This window comes from Mustela nigripes, chromosome 2 (assembly GCF_022355385.1).
Source record: "Mustela nigripes isolate SB6536 chromosome 2, MUSNIG.SB6536, whole genome shotgun sequence".
Classification (NCBI taxonomy): Eukaryota; Metazoa; Chordata; class Mammalia; order Carnivora; family Mustelidae; genus Mustela; species Mustela nigripes.
Window position 1 is genome coordinate 110805071 of NC_081558.1, and position 18617 is coordinate 110823687.

General features: G+C 40.4%; 1 protein-coding gene across 1 annotated transcript; it reads right to left on the reverse strand.

Moving 5' to 3' along the window:
• Window positions 1-27: 27 nt before the first annotated feature.
• Window positions 28-18577, reverse strand: DNAJB11 (DnaJ heat shock protein family (Hsp40) member B11). The gene is made up of 10 exons (XM_059391332.1): window positions 18224-18577; window positions 15456-15612; window positions 10211-10308; window positions 8364-8496; window positions 4520-4662; window positions 3632-3714; window positions 2914-2971; window positions 1750-1861; window positions 898-1057; window positions 28-124 (listed from the first exon to the last, which is right to left on the reverse strand). The coding sequence occupies exons 1-10, from the start codon at window positions 18289-18291 to the stop codon at window positions 60-62; spliced, it is 1077 nt and encodes a 358-aa protein (XP_059247315.1). The 5' UTR covers window positions 18292-18577; the 3' UTR covers window positions 28-59.
• Between the last annotated feature and the right edge of the window lie 40 nt (window positions 18578-18617).

The following is an 18617-nucleotide window of genomic DNA, read 5'->3' on the forward strand; positions in this document are numbered from 1 at the left end:
TGTAGATAATAAATATCGCTGATTCACTTATTTTAAACAAAGTCCAATTTTATTCACTCTTAATACCCTTGCAGTCCATTGTATACCTTCTGCACTGATCCTTGGTTCAGTAGCTGTTTGATACCTGAAAAAAGAGGGAACAAGTGGTTCCATCAATAAAAGGTGATTTCTGTAGAGTTTAAAGAGCAGGTTTCATGGGAAGGCTCACAAAAAGCTGTATGACAGCTGTGGATCCGAATTAAACAAATAACTACTCATGTTCAAGTCTATTGCATGTGGATCCCCTCAACCCCCCACAGGCACAGGTATGTCCAAGACTGCCCCTTGTCTCTTTCTGTCTCTTAGGCACACAGACCACGCACATATCCCACAAAACCCTATCCAATGAGAAATGTGAAGAGGCCATCAAAAAGGAAGTAAAGCTCTTCAGTGATCTTCCGTTCCTTCTTCCTTGTCCTCTTTTCAGTTTTGATCTTTTTCACCATTCTCCTTCCTCTTCCTAATTAGGATGCACCAGCAGGCCCCTTGCCTCAAGCAGCCCTTGCTGACGCCACCCCTCTGAGCCTCTAGCCCTGCTAATGTCTACCTGATACTTCCCTTTATGGTTTGGTCCAGCTAATTTGTTTTATATGATTCCAATTCACATGCATTCACATTCACACATCCTCGGTTTCAAAGCCCAACTCATACAGCTCTTTGTAAAATAGTGACAGAAGAATTCTGAATATCTCCTTTACAGGAAGTCAAGTTCATTTTCTGGTCCTGTGTTTGCTGTCTGATGTCCCTTAAGGGTTTTGTTTTTTTTTACCCATCCTCTTTAACCACTGTTCTCATAGTCACATGCCACAGACATACACACATGCGCACACATGTTCTCTCTCTCATTAGACTGCTCACCTTCTCTTGCTTCCTCTGTTAACTGTTCTTTTGGAAAATCCACATCAAAAGTGATTATCAAAGAGCCCTTGATGTTGTTGTTGTCAAAGTTGGGGAGCCCTTCTCCTTTCTTCCATAGCTTGGCTCCTGGTCTGGTGATCTTATCCCGGGAAATATGTACCTAGAAAGCAAATGGGTAGGGGGCACCTGAGTGGCTCAGTTTGTCGAGCATCTGCTTTCGACTCAGGTCATGATCTCGGGGTCCTGGGATCAGGCCCCACGTCAGACTCCCTGCTCAGCGGGAGGTCTGCTTCTCTCTTTCCTCCCCACTCATGCTCTCTCTCGCAATCTATGCCTCTCTCTCTCTCAAATAAATAAATACAATCTTTATTTAAAAAAAAAAAAGAAGATGGGGCGCCTGGGTGGCTCAGTGGATTAAAGCCTCTGCCTTCGGCTCAGGCCATAATCCCAGGGTCCTGGGATCAAGTCCCACATCGGCCTCTCTGCTCAGCAGGGAGCCTGCTTCCCCCTTCTCACTCTGCCTACCTCTCTGTCTACTTGTGATCTCTGCCTGTTAAATAAATAAATAAAATCTTTAAAAAAAAAAAAAAGAAAGAAAGAAAGCAAAAGGAAATGGGACCAGACTAGGACTCTTGAAATACAACACACGGCTTCTAGTGAGCCCTGGTGTCCAGAGCTCCTGTCACAGTTCAGCACAGAATCAAAGATGAGGGGACAAGGGAAACATCACTAGGACACTGCAAGCCAAAGAAATACGTTTTCAAAATAAAAAGAGAAATCAAACACGTAATCCCCAAACCACCCACATGAAGGTTTTAAAAGGACAGGAAGCAGGAAAATTGGTGTGTTTACCTTGTGGCCATCCAAGTGAGTAATATCCATATCAAAGCCCACCAGAGACTCCACTAGTGAGATTGTCACATTTGTGTATAAATCATCTCCTCTCCTTTCGAATATTGGGTGTCTAAAAACAGAACAAGGTAAAAATCAAAATTTTCCATCTTTCTTTGGAAAGCATTCAAAAATATTTTAGAAAAATCTTGTGGAAAGGATGAATACCCCTCTTTCAAACAATAAACATTTATTAGATATTCCTTTGTGTATAGTATTAATTGAAACTACAAAGTTCTATAAGATTTATAAATCCTAAGCTTAAGGAGCTTATAAATCAGTAGAAGGCAGAGGTAAAAGTAATTACTAAAAAAGTAAAAGTAAAAAAAGTAAAATTACTAAAAAGTAAAAGTAAAATTACTCCTACAGTAAAAGTAGGAGTAATTAGATTACAGAAAAGAGAAAGACAAGTTCTGGCAGTGAGGACTGGGCAATGGGCATCAGGAACGGGTTTGGGAAGGTCTCCAGAGCTGGGCTCAAGGCCAGGTCAGCTCTAGAGACGCAGATCACATGTTCAAGTTTCTCTGGGAAAATATGAGAAAGATAAAGTAGGTAAGGAAGCTGGGGAAAGTCTGAGGCAGTGAGGGCCCATTTATCCATATTTACGTGGGAAACTTGTTTTACTGAGTCCTCAGAAGCAGAGGTACCACTGCTTCTCAAGGTGGTAACAGGACAGAAATAAAAAACCGGAAAGCTTGAGCCCCGGGCAAAATTCTTATATAAGCAGCACTTCATGCTAAAGAGAAGCTGCAGATTATGTAATAGAAGGTCCTTTCTATCTCAAGTCTTCCATCCTTGTATGGTGCCATGCTTCCTCAGTCGAAATCTCAGGTCTCCTTGAGACGCATTTGTGTTTGCCTCTCTTTTACAACTCCTTACTTGTCTCATCAGTTTTCCAACATCTTTTGGTTTTGTAGGTCCTGAGTAAATATGTTAACAGCTCAATCCTCAGCCACAACCGCATTGTGTATTGTAGAGTTACAAACGATCATTTAGGGTATGAAGGGCATGGACAGAGAGTCAACTCTAACAGTGTCCTGGTGGCTATCCATTTGTCTCTATCCTAATCCAACTCATCTGAAAAGCAGGGGCTAAAGAGACGGTCTCCAAAATCTGATCACTTACTTGACAACTTTGATTCGGAACCGCAGGTCCCCTGGCTCTCCATCCACGTGAGGCTCACCTAGTTCGAAGAGATGATGGCACATTTAAGTCGCACATTACGCATGCTACAAATCTATCTGCAGTTTAGGAGAATTTTTTAAAGCCACTACCTTAGGTATGGTCTATCGAGTCTATCTGTGAAAGCAGTGTCTCTAACTGGTTATATCAACTTTCAGATTATTAGTGAAGATCACCTGTATCTCAGGCACAGCAATAAATAACTTGACCTGTTTCCTAAACAAAGAAAGATTCATTGATTTCTTGAACCTAAAGTCTTAAAGCTTCTTTTCTTTCAGAAACCTCAAAGGGGAGTTCTGAGAGCCTTTGATTAATGCCAACCAGAGCTACGTATCTTCTTTCGCTGCTGAGTTAAAATTAATTCATTAGGGTCTGAACACCCTAAATTTTGAAATAACTTAGACTACTAGATAAAAAGCTACTAGTTAGCTTTTGGCCATGGTATTCTAAAGATAATCTGTAGTGCTATGGTTTAAGGTGAACATCCAGGAAGGCCACGAAAGGCTTTCTGCGCCCTAAAACTGACTGGAGAGTGTTGGAAATGATACATGCATTTACTATGTGGCCATTAGGATATGATGTGAGGTGGGGGTGGCTGGTATTCACAAGCACACAGAGAACACAGAATTATGACAGTAAAACATCAATATCAGCGTTTCACCTTCTCCGATAAAGGGGTACTCCATGCCATCTCTCACCCCAGGTTCTATTTCTACCTCCAGTGTTCGTTCTTCATTCACTAGTCTGAAATAGAATTTAAAAAGAAAAAAATGAAAATACAAACCAAACTCCACATACACATAATTAATTTTTTCTGTTCTATCAGAGTTGTTTCTTGAAAGACTATTCCATCCCTCTAGTTGACACAACCATCTGAGATCTATTTACATCTCCTACATGCCAAAAGCCAGGGCAAAACTACTATTTATTATACAATCTTGTGGCTGTTGCCTCCAAAGAAGCCTGCAGTAGACTGATTACTTTAAGCTGAGTGATCAATAATAGAGAAAACTACTCACTCTTACATAAATTTCCATCTGGAAGGACAGGAATCAGAAGCAAAGTTTATCCTATCTGATATTTTTCCTGATCCCATAAAGAACTGATCTAGTTTTGATATATATATATATAAAATACAGTCAATTAAATAGTTATGTTTATGGCATAATCAGCAAATAGTACTTCTCTCATCTGCGGTGTTAGCTGGATATATTTGACTGCTCTACTATTCCAAGTAGGAAAAATGTAACATTAACATTTGCTAAGTATATTCAGCGATAAAGGGCACAGATTATTAGTTCAGAAATACAGAAGGAGATATACTTTTGGGAAAAATAAAAAGATATATCTTTTTATAAGATAGAGCAAGACATATCTTTGCTCTATCCTCTGGTGCAATGTGAAAAAGAGAGAGAAAGGAGGGTGCCGGGAGATAGGGGGAAAAAATCTCGGTATGGACCACGAGCATTTTATGAAACAAGTGAGAGGATGAGTGTCTCAGTGGAACAGAGAAGGTGCTCACTTGACCTTACTTGACGTGCTTACTTACTTGACGTTAGGGCACTCATCACAGACCACCTCCTGGGTCATCTGGAAACGCCCTGGGCCCAGCTGGGTAGTCCGCATCTCTTGCCGGCAATTGCATTTTCGTTTGCCCGGAGCCTGCCTTGCCACAGGTTTGTTTCGAACTACCTAAGAAGTACATAAACAACATCAGCTTCTCTCCCTATAAAAGAGCCTCTGGTTTCCTCAGCTGATCAGGGCTGAACAGGTGCTGGGGCTGGAATGTTCCCTTCTCCGGCAAGCTATCCTCCAGGGAGACCTAATGCTGAGAGAAGCCTTTGTGGAGTTACAAATCAGCCCCCATCCTATGCAGGAATGAAGCAAACGGATACTTAAACGACTCCACATCTGAAGCTGGAGGAGAGAGAGGGGATTAAAAAAGAAGAGAACTGAAAAATGAGGTGGATGATATCGGCATTTCTAAGGCACAACTAAACACCACAGAGTTGAAGCCGTTCACAGAATTGCTATCTTTTAAGAAATCTGAGCCGTGCAAAGCACAGGCCCTGGAGAACAACCATGGCCTTGAAGAGCTGGTATTGGCTGCCACCATACCATTAGCTATGATAAATCTAATGAAAACACTTGCTTGTTTCAGGCAACTCAGTTTAGGACGGTTGCCCACTACTATCTCACATCAGATACTGAACATGTGAGGGACACAATGATCATCTCTTTGTCGCCACCTGCAACCAGACACCCTGCTCCCTCAAGGTACGTGGGAACCCAGACACATGAAGAACTGTATTCTGGGTTTTGCCTGTTTCATCAGTCAGACGCCTAATCATAAGGGACATGTTCACACAGCAGGATGAGACAGACGCTCAGGAGGAAAGCCCCTTCCAGCCCACAAATACATGAAAGCCTAGGTCAATGGAATAAATGACAACAGTAATTAGAGCAGACACTCTATGACACTTACTCTGTGCCAAACAAACAATGCACTTTTACATACATGAACTTGCTTGATCCTTGCATCAACTTCATGAAGTAGATAGTGATACGGTCTCCGTTTTATAAGGGAAGTAATGAAGGCACAGAAAGGTTCAGGAACATGACCAAGGTCACGTAACTAATATATGGCAGAACCAGTATTTGAAATTAGGCAGTCTAGCTCTGAAGTCTGTGCTTTTAATTACCATGCTTTCTTCAAGGTCATTCTTCCTTGAAAAAGGATCATTTAAATGGCAAGGCAGACATCCTTTACAACAACTGGATTTTTGTGCTAACTGAAGAGTGATATACACAGGGTATTAGTAATGACTGCAGACAACATGTCTGGAGGGAACAAGGGAGTTCATTAGGCTCACCACCTTCTCCTACCTCAACAACCTATCTTGCTTTTGAAGGAGAGATGTCCCGAATACTCAGACCGAAGCACTGTATTGGAAGCCCATGCACCCTCTGCAACTATCCAGTCTTCTTTCAACTACTTGGAGCAAAAGCACAACTAATGAGAATGCTTCCTGTCAAGCTGGTATGTAAGCATGGGCTACTGGCTATCTCCTCCAAAATCCTCTAAAAACTAAAAGGAAACATGGATTTCAGGAAACAATTATAACACACAATTGGTTGGAAAATTCCAGAGATGGAAGGCTGTTTGGAACTAGCATGTGTACAGTGTAGTGGCTACAGCTTGGGGCAGCAGCTAGTGGGGGCCACTGCGGAGATGCTAGAGAAAAGTAGTTGAAGTTCTGCTCTCACCTTTCTCTTGAACTGCCTTGGGACAAGCACTGCTTGGCCCCCTCTTCCAAAACAACAGACCCCAGACACCAAACAAAACCAAAAAACCCCCAAAAACCTTCAAGAACATAGACAAATAAAACACAGTTAAAACCACTACGAAAAGGTTTGCCCCAAGATGCTCTACCAGGGAAAGAGACTTGCTGACACCCATGGGGGAAATGCAAGCTCAAAGGCCAAAAAAAAATTCTGGACACTTGAGGAGTCCAACTATATAGCCCCCACCTGCAGAAAAGACAACAAACTGGATAAAACATATATTTTAAGCAAATGTATTAGAGAAGACAGGCCAAGAATTTAAAATAAGCATGGTAATATTTAAGGAGATAAGGAAAGACCTTAGCGATAATGTAAGGATCCAGTATAGTTGTTATGTATAAAAACGTGAATTGAAATAAAAAAGCAGCAAAGGGGATATTATTAGGATAGACATAGTTGAAGACTATAGTGAGGAAGAAGTCCAAAATAAGGCACTCTCCTAGAAGGAAGCAGAGAAGGCTAAAGAACTAGAATGGGTTTTTTGTTTGTTTGTTTTTATATTTAAAGGAAAGTTAAGAGCAGATAGAAGGAGAAATGCCAACAAAGAGGATTATGTATTTGAAAAAATAACAAATAAATTTTCCAGAACTAAAAAGAGATGAATAACCTCAAATGAAAAGATCCCAAAGTTTAAGTAGAAAATATAAGTGACCTGTTTTCTGATTTTAGGGCAGAAAAGAATTTCTTTCTTTCTTTTTTTTAAGATTTTATTTATTAATTTGAGAGAGAGAGAATGAGAGGGTGTGAGAGAGAGAGAGCATGTGAGCAGGGAGGGCCAGAGGGAGAAGCAGGCTCCGTGCCAAGCAGGAAGCCTGATTTGGGACTTGATCCCAGGACTCCAGGATCATGACCCGAACCAAATGCAGTCACTTAATCAACTAAGCCACCCAGGCAACCCCCAGAAAGAATTTCTTAAACAAGATACAAAAACTAATCATAAAAGTAAAGACTGATAAATTTGGCCACGTTAAAATTAACTACTTCTGTTCATTTTAAATAAATCTTCAATATAATGGAAACACAAGTTACAAACTGGCTATCTCTAGCCAACAAAGGTTAATAGTAAGAATAAACTATTCTTAGAAATCAATAAGAAAAAGGCAAAAAAAAGTGGGCAAAATATGAACAGATTTCCCAAGAGAGAAAACAAATATGGTCATAGATGTTTATCCTAATTATGAATTAAGAAAATACATATCAAGACCACAATGACATAACATCTCTGCCCACTTGATGGGCAAAAACTGAAAAATCTAATAATTCTGTTTTAGAGGGACAGAATATCTACAGAATCTCATGAACTGCTGGTGGAAGTGCTGGTAGTCATCAATGGAGAAAACAATAGGGAATCATCCTGTACACATCACACTAGTTCAGAATCCCCAGCAATTTCATTCTTCCATATATACACCCAAGAGAAATTCTTGCTCACATGTACTTGGATGTACGTACAAGTTCATTTAACAGCACTGTGAGGAAGTGGGAAAAAAAAAAACAACCCACCCTGGAAATAACCTACATGCTTACTGATACAGTAACATTCATAATAATATTCTGTTCAGCAGAATTACAGTGACAGCAACAGGCACCAACCTTGGTAACATAACAGTGAAAGAAGCCAGTCCCAGGAGGGAAGGTATGGTGTGATACCATTTTTACAAGGTCAAAAACAATGAAAACACAATGACATATTATTCAGGTATTCATACACATGTAATACAACAAAGAGACAAGAGTAACAAGGGAATGATAAAGACCAAACTCAGGAGGGCAGCTAGCTCTGAAGGGAGGCAGAGGGATGGAAGCAGGACGTAGCACAGGGCAGATATGAGTGGTGGTCTTCTTGTAGTTAGTTCTTGGGCTAGGCAATGAGTTCATGAAACAAGAGCTGTGCATCATGAACCAACGATTATGATTAACTCAATTCAGTACATCTGGTTACTCCCCCGACTCCCAAAAGACCGAGAAGGTACTCAGAAATTCCTTGTTTTTGGTCAAAAGAACAAGTTCTGGGAGTTAGTATGAATAGCTGTATTGTTTGAACTTACTTCCACAAAATTTCCTGCATATACTTCTTCCAAAGTGACTTCTAGATCTACAATGATATCACTGCCTCTTGGAATATTTCGGTCTTGCTGACGAGGGGTTCCTCCAAACATGAAACCAAAATCTCCAAAGAAGCTGTGGATAAATGTAAAATCATCAGGAAAAGAAAGCAGAGCTTGTATCTGCAATTATTTACTTTTCTTCACATGGATACAATATTGTCTCCTACCAACATATTGTATAAAACCGGACATTTTTAATACATTGAAGTTATACAACATACACAATTTTTAATTTATACAATATCAACTATATTGCCCTGCCACAAAAAAATTTCTTTTAATAAATATTGTCCAGACATACAGCATAGCGCATAAATACAGTGTGCCAATGAATTCAAAGTTGGGTTAATCATGAAAATAATAATTTGTTTTAATATGGAGGAATATCAGGATATAATAGACTTACTGAAAAAGGGCATAGTATTTATAAACTCAGATGATTCTGACTCTAATGGTAATTTTGAACATTTTGAGCATTCACTTCATATATTTAGAAACTAGCTCTAGTTAAAGAAGCTACTGTTCTATATAAAACTCTTGGGTACGTAATTAAATAAGCTAAAAAAGCGTCAGCCTTAGTAGAATGCTGGACCTTAAGAAAAAGGAAGCTCTGTTCTCCACAAAAGCTAAATCAATTTTTCTAAGTAACAAAAACATCACTTTGAATTAATACAAACAATGACCTTCAAATGTACAGGTGTTCTAATCTTAACATTAATTTTTGATGCTAAGAAGCCTCAGATATTAGCAAGTGATGACATCTAGGTAACTCCCTCCCACCCACCAACTAATCTTGGTGAATAGATTCCTTGAATCTTAAACAAAAACAGACAGGGAGGATTTGCAGGGTCTGGGGAGAGGAGGTGGTTGCTGCAGATGGGAGCTTTCTCTTTCTGGTATCACTTCTAATAGCCAAGTGGAACAGGACACTTTCCTAGTAGGCTAACATAACCAAATCAAACCTGGGGAAGAGAAGGATTTCCTAATCATACCACTCACATACCTTCACAAGTCCTGAAAAATCTACAGTTACCCACAAATACTAAATGGGGTAAACTACTGTATGCAAGAGTGATTCTTAACTTTCTTCGGGAAAGGGTTCACAAAGCCTTTTTAAGAAGAAAGGAATAAACCTTTTCCCCATAGGAATGCATGCTCAAACTTTTTTTTTGTTTATAACTTGATTTGAAACCCCAGATTAAGATCTTACATGGCATCATCAGGGCATATAGAAATTCAATAAAGAGGGGTTCAAAGAGAGTGAGAGAAAGGTGGGGATTATTCCAGCCATTTAGCACTCCCAGAAAGTGATGTGCAAAAGGAGATAAAGAGCCTCTACCCTAATTCCTTCCACCAATGCTGATTACCATAGATACCCCTCTCTCGTTGACAGAATGAAAAAGAGGCAGTTCTGGGTATGGGGGTAGGAATTTCCCTCACTCTTTCTGCTTATGAGAATAACTTTATGCATTAACGGTTTGCAGATTCTAAGAGAAAAGACAACACATACTGGTTTCCAACATATGGGGCCCCTAGCATCGTCACGGTCAATGTGATTGAACAGTGAGCTGGATGGACAGCACTTTCGGGGCTATCTTTTTTGGAGCTTTATGAAAATAGAAGAGTGCATTCCCACAGGGAGGAGGATGACTGACCTCTTGGTCAAGAATCAGTTGAATTTTATTCTTCATCAAAAGCTTCTGAACAAGGGAGCAAGGATAAATCTTTAATAATAATCCAGTGATCCACTCTCAGATACTAACTTTGCAAATAGGCAAATTACTTACTGTGAAAAAATGTCTCCATGGGAGCTCTGATGACCATCTTTTAATCCCTCTTCACCGTAAGTATCATATTGTTTCCGTTTTTCACTATCTGACAGAACCTGGGGACAAAAGCCAGCGGAGGAAAAGATCATGAGTTGGTTATATGCGATTAAGGTACATTCGTATTTATGCTGTATTTTTAGACTGATACGGTCTCTATCATTTTTGTGGAATGCAGTTTTCATTCGATATGGTATTAAGGCAAGTATATATTTTCTTCAGCAGACTAAATTCTTTGATGCACTGTTCATTTTGGAACTTCACAGTGCTCAATTCCTGTCTTTACCAAAATTGGCCTAGTCACATAAAAATCATATCTGAGATTAGCAATGTGGGGGTAAAAGGGAGGGCAACAACAGAAAAGAGGTGAGATGAATTCCACAGGTTTATTTCCCATGCAGTTTGATTATTGTGGTTGTGCTGTTCACCTCTATGACACAGTAGATCTCTGAACCATAGATTAGGATAGGACTATGACAGATTGTCATTAGTGATAGCAGCAGCAAAACGGGACAGCCTTAAAATCTGTCCACACCATATATGTGCCTCCCCTCCACACACATTAGAAGACTGACAGGTCAAGGTAATCCAATGATAGGCCCTTCAGAAAGGTCTATACTACTATATTTCATTATCCCTTTTCCATTTGGGGGTTAGGTAGAAATCCTTTTGTAGAAGAATGCTGTCTGCCACATATATGTTTAAGTTTGTAAACTTCTGAGTCTGAATTACAGAGTAAAATAACAAACAAAGAAACCACTGCTCTATGAAGACTGCTCAAGGATTATTTCACAGCTTGAAAAGATTGGGCCGATTCCATTTATAATACTGAAGAATATAAAAACAAAGTAAGCTTCCATACTCTTTAAAATCTGCTTTCAACTTGCCAAAAAAAGTAAAAGCTTCCCACCTATGTAGAGAAATCTGAAGTATACCCACACATATAATTTTTTTTGGAAGATTTTATTTATTTATTTGAAGAGATCATAAGTAGGCAGAGAGGCAGGTGGGGGCGGGGTAGGGGAAAGCAGGCTCTCCCTGCAGAGAGCCCGATGTGGGGCTCGATTCCAGGACCCTGGGATCATGACCTGAGCCAAAAGCCGAGGCTTTAACCCACTGAGCCACTCAGGAGCCCCGACCCACACATATAATTTTGACAACTAAATAATTTTATACCTCCTTTGTTATTCTGAATCGAAATATTTAGACAGCAGATTGAGGGGAAAGTTATTTCAAACCCATACTTGCACTGGCTCAGGGAAAGAGAAGCTGGAAGTAGATGGGACCTGCTAACTCAGCAAAATAAACGGAAGATCTGCCTGGCATATATAAACAGGACACACTTTGGCTACGGGCTGAGTGATGTGTAAGAAGCCACTGCAAAAATTTTCTTTTTCTAAATTTATCTGATATGTTACAAGAAATTGAATGTATGACAGAGAATATTCTTTTTTTTTTTTTAAGATTTTATTTACTTATCAGAGAGAGAGAGAACGAGTGCGCACAAGCAGGGGGAGTGGCAGGCAGAGAGAGAAGCAGACTCCTCGCCAAGCAAGGAGCCCAAAGTGGGACTCAATCCTAGGACCCTGGGATCGTGTCCTGAGCCAGAGGCAGACGGCCTAACAGACTGAGCTACCCAGGCATCCTGAGAGAGAGAGAGCATTCTTTTTTTTTTTTTTTTAAATATTTTATTTATTTGACAGAGATATAGAGAGCATGAGTAGGCAGGAGTTGCAGGCAGAGGGAGAGGGAGAAGAAGATTCTTTGCAGATCAGGGAACCCGACTCGGGGCTTGATCCCAATCATGAACTGAGCTGAAGGAAGCCAGTTAACTGACTAAGCCACCCAGGCACCCCAAGAGAAAACATTCTTAAAAGCAGAGACAAATGGGTTAGTTCAGAAGTGACCAGAGTACTTGACTAAAGGTACTATGACAGCTCACATGAAAGGAATGTTTTAGTAAATATCCTTAAAAAAATTAGCTATTTCGGGGAAGTAGAAATGGGCAAACTTAAAAAAACAAACAAACAAAAAAGACAACTCTTATTACCATGTGATCTGGCCTTCCAATATTTTTACTTCCAATATTTTTACTTTCAAGTCTCCTGTGGGTTTATCTCGACAAAGAAATGAACCCCACATTTGGGTCTATTAGAAATACCACTTCAAAACCCCCGAACAGAGACATCTGGATGGCTCAGTCGGTTAAGCATCTGTCTTCAGTTCATGATGCCAGGGTCCTGGGATTGAGTCCCACGTCAGCCTCCTTGCTCAGCAGGGAGCCTGCTTCTCCCTCTGCCTCAGCTATTCCCCCTGCTTATGCTCTCTCTCTGACAAATAAATAATCAGATCACAAGTAGGCAGAGAGGCAGGCAGAGAGAGAGGAGGAAGCAGGCTCCCCACTGAGCAGAGAGCCCGATGCAGGGCTCGATCCCAGGACCCTGGGATCATGACCTGAGCTGAAGGCAAAGACTTTAAACCACTGAGCCACCCAGGTGCCTCATAAATAAAATCTTAAAAAAAAAAAAAAAAAAGCCACACACACAAAAACAAAACCCCCAAAGACTATTTTAGAGTCAGTCTTTTCATGGACAGCAAAGACATCTGGAGTAACTGCACACCCCCCCTCAAACTATCCTTAAAGTTATCTATTATAATTCACTTCCTCCTCAGTTTTTTTCTGTCCAAGGAAAGTGATTTTATTCCATGGTCTTGGAAACTAGTTTATTTTCAAAAGAAAATAAAGGTTCTTAGATGATTGGCCAATCAACTCAGAGTCTCAACTAATTAAGATGCCAGCAGTAATCCCAGTTCAGTAGAGAAGACAGATTTGTATTCACAGAAGACTCTTCAACTTAACCGGGATTTTGATTTGTGAACACTAATTTATCTAAGGACCAAAGGCAATGAAGTGAGTGATACAAAGAAAAAAGAAAATTTGAACTAGTGATTAGAAAGGTTCTTAGAGTTAAATAAACTGCAATCTCATAAATGATTTATATATAGCCTGCTTAGATTGTCACTTAAGAACATGGTAGACTTCAAGGATTTTGTTTTTTTTAAGAGACACACAGAGAGAATGAGTGAATATGAGAGTAGTGGGTGAAAGGCAGAGGGTGAGGGAGAGAGAGAATCCCAAGCAGGCTCTACACTCAGCACGAAGCCTGATGCAGGTCTCAATCCCATGACCCTGAAATCATGATCTGAGTTGAAATCAAGAGCCAGATGCTTAACCAACTAAGCCACCCAGACGCCCCAACATGGTAGCCTCTTTAAAGAACATGACAAATTTTTAGCAACAGCTTCCCTAAAAAATATTTTGGACTATTGGGTTCCTAGCAAAAAAAGGAAATATTTATGGGAAAATAGTGCAAAATATGGAATCCATATTATCAAGAAGAACCAAAATGTTATGTATAATTTAAGAGAGTCCACCAACGCTCTCAAATTTATTTGTGGGACCTAGGTTAGGAATTCCAGTCCTATAGGAGCCCTGAAGGTGTCAATAGAAGAAAGGGAGGGCCCCATTAGCTTTAGGTTTCTCCTCGGTTTAAATCACTGTTTTAGTTCAGTGGATTCTTTAATCTAGGCTTTGGGATCCCTTACCTTTGGGGTTTTTCCCACTACTAAAATATTTTTCAGATTTTGTTCCAGGCTTCTCACTATCCAGGGATTTAACTTGAATTCAGAAGTTTTAGCTCCATAACTTTCAGAGTTAAATTATTTTTTCCTGTGCCCTTTTAGAAAATGGGAGTGTTAGCACTAGAGTGATAACACTGTAATGTAAAAACTGAAATCTAAGAAAGCGGTTTAAATGTTCTCACCATAAAAAGAAACAAATAAGTGCTGTGCTGGATGTGTTAGTTAATTACATGGGAAGAGTTCTTTCACAATGTACACATATATCAAATCAAATCATTTAAACATGTTATCATTTTATTTGTCAATTATATCTCAATAAGGCTGAAACCCCTCCCCCATCCGGATCTCTTATTCTATTTCTAGAGGAAAAGTGAATTGCAACATATGAAAAATAGCTTCCTCCTAATAGAGGAAAGATTATTAGAACTTATTTGTAAAATTTTTTCACCATAGTGTTGAAAGAATCTATGTACAACAGTTTTCCAATAATAAGTAACTTATTAAGCATTCAAAATATATTCCTTGGTGTAATTAATAATGGAATAAAAAATGGGAATAAGAATATGCCCAGCTCTGCTATATTTCATGGTATCCTAATGCAGATTAAATGAGATGATGCTGATAAAAGCATCTACATCTCCTGATTAGAGGCTGCAAATTATAAACTGTAGCTGTTTTGACTGATCTGCACAAAAAAGAAATTTTAAAACTGAATCAGTTACCAACATTTTTCAATCAAAAGAATTACATAAAAATCTGGATTTCCACTTCTCTTAAAAAATTACATGATCTGGCAACACTGTTTCCATTTGTACATGGCAAAACTGGCTGGGTTTGAGTAAGAGCTGTCCCCTTGAAAATGGGCAAGAAGGCTTCAGTTTGTCACAGTCCTCAACAATCCCTGTTGATTCCGAACATGGAGGCAGAATATTCACTGTCACATTTTACCTTATAACTGCCTTGCATGTCATGCGTCTGCTCCATGTATGCATGTGGATTTACGAACCTCATTTAAATTTTGTTTCTATTTCTGGTTCTAGCTCCCAAACTGATTGAATGATGATCAATCTACTCATTAACCTACCAACCTTTCTTTCTTTCTTTTTTTCATCTTTTTCACCTGAATCTCCTTAATCAAACAAAAACTAGTATGAAAAAAAATAGGAAATAGCATATACTAACCTTAATATACAATATAGCAGTAAGCACTACTTTTATTTTTATCTATTGTCTCTTTTTAAAAAGAAGTGACCTGAAAGAAAGGAGTGTTACTCTGTGTTATGCTGACTTTTCTCTATCTGTAGGTCTTATTTTTTATTTATTTATTTTTTAAAAGATTTTATTTATTTATTTGTCAGAGAGAGAGAGCACAAGCAGGCAGAGTGGCAGGCAGAGGCAGAGAGAGAGAAGCAGGCTCTCTGCTGGACAAGGACCCCGACGCGGGACTCGATCCCAGGACCCTGGGATCATGCCCTGAGCCGAAGGCAGCGGCTTAACCTACCGAGACACCCAGGCGTCCCTATCTGTAGGCTTTATTCATACTTCATCCTTTTTCCTGACTCACCTCATAAGCAGCACCTAGATCCTGGAATTTCTCCTGAGCTCGAGGATCATCAGGGTTCCGGTCAGGATGAAGCTGTAGGGCTAGTTTCCTGTAGGCCTTTTTAATGTCTTTTATAGAGGCACTTCGAGGTACCCCTAAGATCTTATAGAAATCTCGCCTGGGGAATAGGGAGGGGAGAGAGTACTTCATTAAAGAGTCATACATTACATTTTTAAAAGCCAAATATTTTTCCTTTACATTTAGGTTTGTATATAAGCAAAGAGGTATGAAAATGAAGGTATACATGTGACACACTTTTAGAGAACACATCAGAATTTGTGATGAGTCTTATAAACTGAAATAGTCATAATGAGAGGCTATGCACTTTTTGAACTTGGCTAGAATTATTCAAAACATCTGTGGTACACTTCTCTTAGAACTATCTTCAGGCAAGAAAACTATTTTACTTATGGCCACAAGTTATTTTCAACCAAAAACCACATAATCAAATTAATATTCTCCTCTTCCCTTCCCTCTATTAGTGACTTAAATGATTTCTGGCTGTTTCCAAAGGTCAAATAAAACCCAAAAGATAATTTTCTTTATTCAAAAAGATTCCATCACATAAATGTTCTAATAGTAGCTTTGTTTGGAATGTTAAACATGAAGTGACTGAAATTAACTTGAGAGGTTACCATAGAGGTTAAGCCAAAATCCAGTAAGAACCCTGAAGAAAGAATAACATACATTTGGAAATATGAATTGTGGTGTTATTTTGCTAAAAGTGAGAGAAAATATCAGTCTTGCAGTCATTGCTAGTGGTTATACTGGTTTGTCTTGGTCAAGTCTTAATGACAGACAGCTGCTGAAGCCCATATGCAAGAGCCTAAAGTCTCAGCAGCTACAAATACATATATGGCATGAGCTGGGAGATAAAGTACAGATTCGCTGACCTCCTGGCAAGGGACTATGCTGGAACCAAATTAACTATAAAAGGAATCTTTGCAAGAAGGACCAATGGATGGAACAGACTATAATAAATTTTCAGAGCAGGAACTATAGCCCATAGAAGATGCCAAAAAAATAATCGTTGAATGAAATGAATAATTAAGCATGATCACAGAAACCTACTCCTTTTGCCAGAGTCACTTGAGCCATCAAAATTTATTCTGAAAATGCATTTCTCAACACAGGGGATGGGAAAGTTGTTCACAATGGACATGCTAATGTAGTAGTGATGGTGATTTTAAAATGCAATGGGGATAAAATGCACTGGGGTGCTAGGAGATACAAGACAGAACATTGAACAAATTATTTCATAAGATCTTAGTCCCATTTTGGAAAGTCATTTAATCATTTCAGGTATAAGTCTGAAAAATTATCACCCCCCCAAGGGATTCCATGAAAAATAATTAGATGCTTTATCCTCTCCCCCAAAATTTGCAAAGCCCCAGAGATCTCTTGGGACAAGCATTAAATAAATAAAAAGGTTCACTAAAATTAATAACAAAAGAGCTTTTTAAAGAATGAGGCTTACTTAGAATATGCTTAATATTAAAATGGCTAAGTAACAGCCCAGAAAAATCAGGGAGAAGATGGCTGGCGTAGTTCAGCATCAATATTATAGTTCCCAAAAGACTTCTTCCCCGTCCCCCCCCAAAAGGTTGGCATTTAAAGCTACAGAATTAGCAAATTCATACTGACATTTTGTTTAAACATCTTAGGATATGTGTTGTTTTAAGTGAAGTACTAACAAAAACATACTAAGAAAAACAAAAGAGCATTACCTAGAAGAAACTAATTTTTTAAGCAATTTAAAATGCTTTACAGGAAAAAAAAAAATGACAGTAAATGTAAGCATATATGTACTGGGAAAAAAACTTTGAAGAAATAACAAGCACTTCAAAGTTTAAAGTTTTGCTAACCAGCATCTCCTCCAGTTAGAGAAACTTACGAATTGTTAGAAGCTAAGATTTCCCACACTCTAAAACATGAGCCTGGCATATCGTATCCTGTGGTCACCAGGCTTTAATACCATGGATCTAAAGGGTTGGAAGGATCCTTAAGAGTTCAGTTGGTCCTACTCCCTTCATACAGGGGGCACCTTATTATCTTCATGCTACAGATAAGACTTGAGGTGGTTCCTTAAGAGACACAGAATACATAAGTGGATTGGGGATGTGTGGTCTGGAATGGCTCACTACCTGTTGGTGAAATACTCTTCCCCGTCCTAAGATCATAAAGCTTCTCAAGAAGATACCACAAAGAGAGACAGTGAAGCATGATGACAGCTTAGGCTGAATTATCTCAAGAAATCGGAAAGTACAAGAACTCTCCAAAGAGTCTGCCTTGCTCCCTCAATCCAATTTCCTTCAGTCCCAGCATGGTTTCTCTGTCTGTTCCTACCTCCTCACTCAGCCTCGCATCATAACCCACCCACTTTGATGTCAGCCCCCTCAGTGGCTGGCTGCAGGCTATATACATTGTAGGGCCCTCTTCTACAGCTCAGCAGCAACCCCACCCCCACGGTGTGTCTGGCTGTGCATCCAAATCCCACTCTTTGGGGCAAATCTAGCTCCAGGGGCCTCTGGACCTAAGCCCCCTCACTCGTGCCACCCACTGCTCTCCTCTCCACTCCCCGCGAGCCTGGCCCACAGGACCCATTCTTCTGCCCCCACCCTCACCTCAGCAACGCCCCTCTCTACTCCCTCAGTCTGGCGATGCTCCCTCATCCCCAGCCAAGACTGACAGACTCACGGGCCCCGTGCCCGCGGCTGCCTGTTCCTCACCCGGCGATCACGGCCCCGAGGAGGTAGAGCAGCAACAGGCAGAAGGTGCCCAGGTTCTGCGGGGCCATGGTTTCTCGGTGCCGGCCTCTGTGCCGGTCCCTAGCCCACGCGCTCCTCACAGCCTCCGCCGCCGCCGCGTCGGCTCACCAGCCCACCCGGCGCTGAGAGGCCGCCTCCCACCGGGATCTCCTCCTCGGTCCGCAGCGACAGCTAGCTCGCCCCCTCCTCTGCTAGTCCACTTCCCGGGAGTCCCGAGTCCCCGTGAGAGAAGCCCCCAGCAGGCGAGAGCCTATCGCTGCTCGGGACATCACACGCGGCCGGTGCCTCGCAGCCAATCGACGCAGTACACTTCACCTCCGAGGCGGCGCGGGCGGCCAGTTAGGCCTCCGAATTG

What these genes read in the sequence shown, in the direction of transcription:
- DNAJB11 (XM_059391332.1), bottom strand. Translation starts at nt 18,291, where the DNA reads ATGGCCCCGCAGAACCTGGGCACCTTCTGCCTGTTGCTGCTCTACCTC. An exon ending in CTCGGGGCCGTGATCGCCGG is followed by an intron (nt 15,613 to 18,223) that starts GTGAGGAACAGG and finishes CCTATTCCCCAG; the next exon opens with GCGAGATTTCTATAAGATCT. An exon ending in AACAGAGGAAGCAAGAGAAG is followed by an intron (nt 125 to 897) that starts GTGAGCAGTCTA and finishes CTCTTTTTTCAG; the next exon opens with GTATCAAACAGCTACTGAAC.